At 47.4% G+C, this 4225-nt stretch overlaps 1 protein-coding gene across 1 annotated transcript; it reads right to left on the reverse strand.

Annotated features, from left to right (window-relative positions):
* Positions 1-2271: 2271 nt before the first annotated feature.
* LOC118484017 lies at positions 2272-3285 on the reverse strand. Its single transcript, XM_035979895.1, has one exon. The coding sequence runs from the start codon at positions 3283-3285 to the stop codon at positions 2272-2274; it is 1014 nt and encodes a 337-aa protein (XP_035835788.1).
* Between the last annotated feature and the right edge of the window lie 940 nt (positions 3286-4225).

Genomic DNA, 4225 nt, shown 5'->3' on the forward strand with positions numbered 1-4225 from the left:
TGGCTGAAATGTGCGAGGAACTTTGCATGTAAGTCCTCAAATGAGGCCAGTGATCCTAGTGGCAAAGAATCGAACCAAGCCCTGGCCAGACCCGTCAGGGTCTGGGGGAAAAAATGACACCAGGTGGGCTCGTCCCACCTGCCGTTGCACCCTGCGCCCATGAAAATGTTCATGTGATCGTCCGGGTCGGACGAACCATTGTATTTCCCAATGTTGAATGGGAATTTTGTGGTGGTGACATGGGCGCGTGCGATTCTTGGGGCGAATTTAGAGTTTTCGGTCGCGGCTCTTGGCCTGTAGGGTTGGTTCTCGGGGCACTTTGCAGCGCGGGGGTATGTGTTGGGGGGGTGAGTGGGAGGAGAATAGTTGCATCCTCCCGGTCTGCTGCTAGTGGCATGAGAATCCCCGCAATATGTATGGTCGTCCGGGTCGGTACCGTTATATCCTTCGTGTTAGGGCTGCGGTCCCAGCCGGCTTTGGATGCTGGAACCGCGGTGGACTGTGGATTGCCGCCTGTTATCGCCTTAGGGGCCCAGGCGGCTTTGTATTGGGCCTCTGGTGCGGGACCCATATGAGGAATCGTCCTCATTTATTGTGCGGACCTCACAGTAAGAGGATCCGCGGTCTTCACGCCTGCTTCTGGTGGCTGGACGTGAGGGTGCCCTGCCGTCATATTGTAAAATACGGACCGCAGGTGTATGTGGTGCCGGGGTAGGCCCGGCTTGTACTTGTGCTTCAGCGCAAGCTCGGTTGTATGTTGCGGCCAGCAGGGCTGCCTGCTGGTCATACCAGGTGTGAGGGTTCATGTCCGGAGGGATCACAGATGCGTACTGTGGTAGGTCGTGTCCGAACGTTAGGGATGGACCCCTTTGCATTGATGTGCCAGTGTGGTTAGGATTTGGGATTGGAGGAGTGATCCTCGCAGTCCCTGAGTTGGTGGGGTTTAGGTTATCCCCAATAGTGTTATTCGGACGATCAGACATGATCTGTTGAGAGGGAGAGGGATGGTACAAAAAAGTGCTTAAGAGTAGCGGTGGGCGCCAATGATGAAACAATGGTTAACCGGGCAGGGTTAACACACTGGTCTCGTCAAGAAGGGTTAATCCCTTCCTCTCTAGGATCGCTGGCTGGTTCGCCTGCCGGTTGATCTCCTGCAAAAGGAAACAAACCGTGACTCGTAACAAGGAGGATGGGGTGGGGGGTGCTCCTTGTTACCACTCTCCGGCGTGAGAATCAGTAGTCTGCTTGGGAAGCAAAGTATGATAGTAGTAGTAGTGAGAGAGTTGTGAAGAGATACCTCAAACCTGGTTTGGGGTTGGTATTTATAGCCGAGGAGTGAAGGAGGAGGTGGATGGATAGACTGACGGCATGCTGCACCTTTGCAGGTGTGTCAGGCATGTCGGCTGTGGAGGTGACGCCAAGTCAGTCTGTCGCTTACGTAGACCTGACAGGCGGCTGCCATTGGTGCTACTTGCTCTGTGGTGTCAGTCCCACTTGCTGAGCGCACAGGATGCGGTGCGGGCCGCATCGCTGTTTGCGGTAACTGTAGATGTTCCCGCGTCTCACTCTTTGATCAAGAAATACGCGAGATGCGGTGCCGAGCCGCATCGTCGTGGTGATGACTGTTGCTGTTATCCAGCTCCCTTGTATTGATAGAAGTGTTCACTGGATGCGGTGCTGGGCCGCATCGCTGTGAATACTTCCGTTTTCATACACCAGATGCGGTGTCGTGCGGCATCACTATACCGTTCTCATATTCCAGGTAAGTCCTCCTCCATCATTGGGCAGATTGGATTCAACCGCTGTGTCTGCGCGTTCCCGCACGGACACAGGTAGGTTGTTAGCTAGTGGGGGTTTTGATAAGGGTAATGGTCACTCGCGGTCGATGCTGACGCGAGATCTGGGACCATACCCCTTCAGCTGCGTATGGATCAATACGTTGCGTATTTGTTTTGTCATTTTACCTTTTTACCCTTGTGTTGAGGCTATACGAAGCCAAACACGGGGGCTGTTTTGTCATTTTCTTCTCATACGCTGCGTAGGGATCCCTACGCAGCGTATATAAAGCTCCATTTTTTATATTTTTTTTGTGTTTTCCTTTGTTTATTTATAGAAAACAATATTATTTAATAAATAATACAAATATAATTTAGAATAGCTAAAAATAATACAAAAATTATGAATTATAAAAATTAAAAACTCGTTTCCGCTTAATGATACAAACTTTATAAATTAAAAAATTTCTACAATTTACAAAAATAAAGTTTCCGCTTAATCTTCGATAACATTTATACTCGGTTCTCTGTCTTTGTCTGAGTCTGATTTAGGATTGATTAACTCGTAGTATTGCTGTAACCGCGGTCTATACATTTCTTCCCACCGTTTCGCAGCTATTGATCGATGTGTCGACCACAATGGGGCCGCTAAAGGCATGGGGTAGTCTCCTTCCAACTTAGCATGTATGAAGTGTCCCCCGTAAACATGTACGAGCGTTATCGCTTGAGGTCGTGGATCTAGTGGGGCATCCGTTAATGGGAAGATGGTAGAGCTCCCTTCGATGCTTAGCACGTGGAGGACAATATTATACATTTGCGCTACGAGAAGCCCTACGTGGGGGATTTCCATCCAGTGACTTGGATCGCACCCTTTCACTGAATGCCATTCGATGCTGTTACGTATTCGTTTAAAGTCTCCTTCTTCATACGTTTCGAATACATGCTTCCAACGCGGCTTGTTATGGTCAATCTCCAGTAGTAAATCACTTTGAATACGGGGCCATACGTGTTCCGTAAAACCTAACCCGACAGCCACAGACCTGTACCCACAATGACCGTATGGGGTCACATCTTGTATACGCGATATGTAAGAGTGAAACTCTGATGGAATTTGATTCTTAAACCTCTTAATGCTTAAAAAGTGCTCGTCCCCCTTCATTAATGGAAAACCCTGATCATCCCGTGTCTCCTTCTTTTTAGAACTCGTTGAACTGTTTCGTTTCATTTTAGGTTTTTCAGACTTTACAACTGAACCAGTTCCACGAGAGCCCTCTGACGGTACGTATGAGCTGTGTCGGGGTAAATCGTACCTATGTTTGGGGGAAGCGGTATATACGTTGCTGTCCTCGCCATAGGAGCTGTATCTCGCAGCTTTGTCTAACCTCGCAACTTCATCTAGCCTTTCTTGTACTTTCTTTGATGTAGGCCGACCGCGAGTATTTTGTTGGACGATCGGTGGTTTCTTGGTTGACGATTTCGGGGTGAAGACCGCTTTTATCTTTGAAAGCATACTCTTTTGCTGAACGGGGGACTGCGCCTCTAAATGTTGCCGCACATTATTGAGCTCTGCTACAATATCGACTTCCTCGTCTACCAGTTTACACGGGAGCAAGTCAAGCTTACGCCAGAATACATCTATGTCGTCGAGTTGTATCATACGCCCTGCACAGTTAATTTAATACGGTGTGAGAAACAGCTAAATCGTACAAAATAACAAAAGGTTTGTGGTTTTAATATTTTTTACCTGTACGTTTGTAGTTTTCCAGCCTACAAGCACACGGCAATCCACAGCTAAGCCACATATGGCAACCACATGATGCGTTAAGTTTCCGCAACACCTCCAGCTTCCTCATTAGCTCTTTTGCCACAAATCAAGTGCTTCATGGGAAACCTTTCCACGTAGGTTGTCCAACAGTGGGTGTCTGTGGTGGTTCATCGTTTTTTCGATGCTCTCGGTGAAACTTTTTTGTATTTCATCGTACTGAGTTTCAACTATATCAATGACGCATCATGCTATTCGCTCCAATGAACTCCCACGCGTAACGTATCTTTTTAAATTTGCGTGCTGGCTCTCAACTCTGTTGGTGGTGCGCTGACCAAAGTTGCAAGACTTATCGGTCCACGCATAAACAAACATTTCTTTATAGTCTTTGAGCCAGTTTTCGTAGACGTAATCAAAGACACCTGCAAAAATAAAATAATGAAATGTAAAAGCGTGTGTAAAATATAATAGATTGGGTGAATCGTTTGTTGAAGGAACACTTACTTTCTCGGTTGGCAACCACGAGTCGGTTATACATTTTCTCCAAGTTGTACTTGTACATGGGCTCTGAAGCAGATTCGCATACTCTCTGCCAGTACGACATAAATTTCCCCCAATCTTCTTTATTGAACCCTTGCTTGCAATGTCTAACTATATTTTGTTCGATGTGAAAGTGGCATAGAAGCCT

This window comes from Helianthus annuus, chromosome 11 (genome assembly GCF_002127325.2).
Source record: "Helianthus annuus cultivar XRQ/B chromosome 11, HanXRQr2.0-SUNRISE, whole genome shotgun sequence".
NCBI classification, from domain to species: domain Eukaryota; kingdom Viridiplantae; phylum Streptophyta; class Magnoliopsida; order Asterales; family Asteraceae; genus Helianthus; species Helianthus annuus.

Coding starts and splice junctions, on each gene's coding strand:
- LOC118484017 (XM_035979895.1), bottom strand. CDS start 3,285: ATGCTTTCAAAGATAAAAGCGGTCTTCACCCCGAAATCGTCAACCAAG.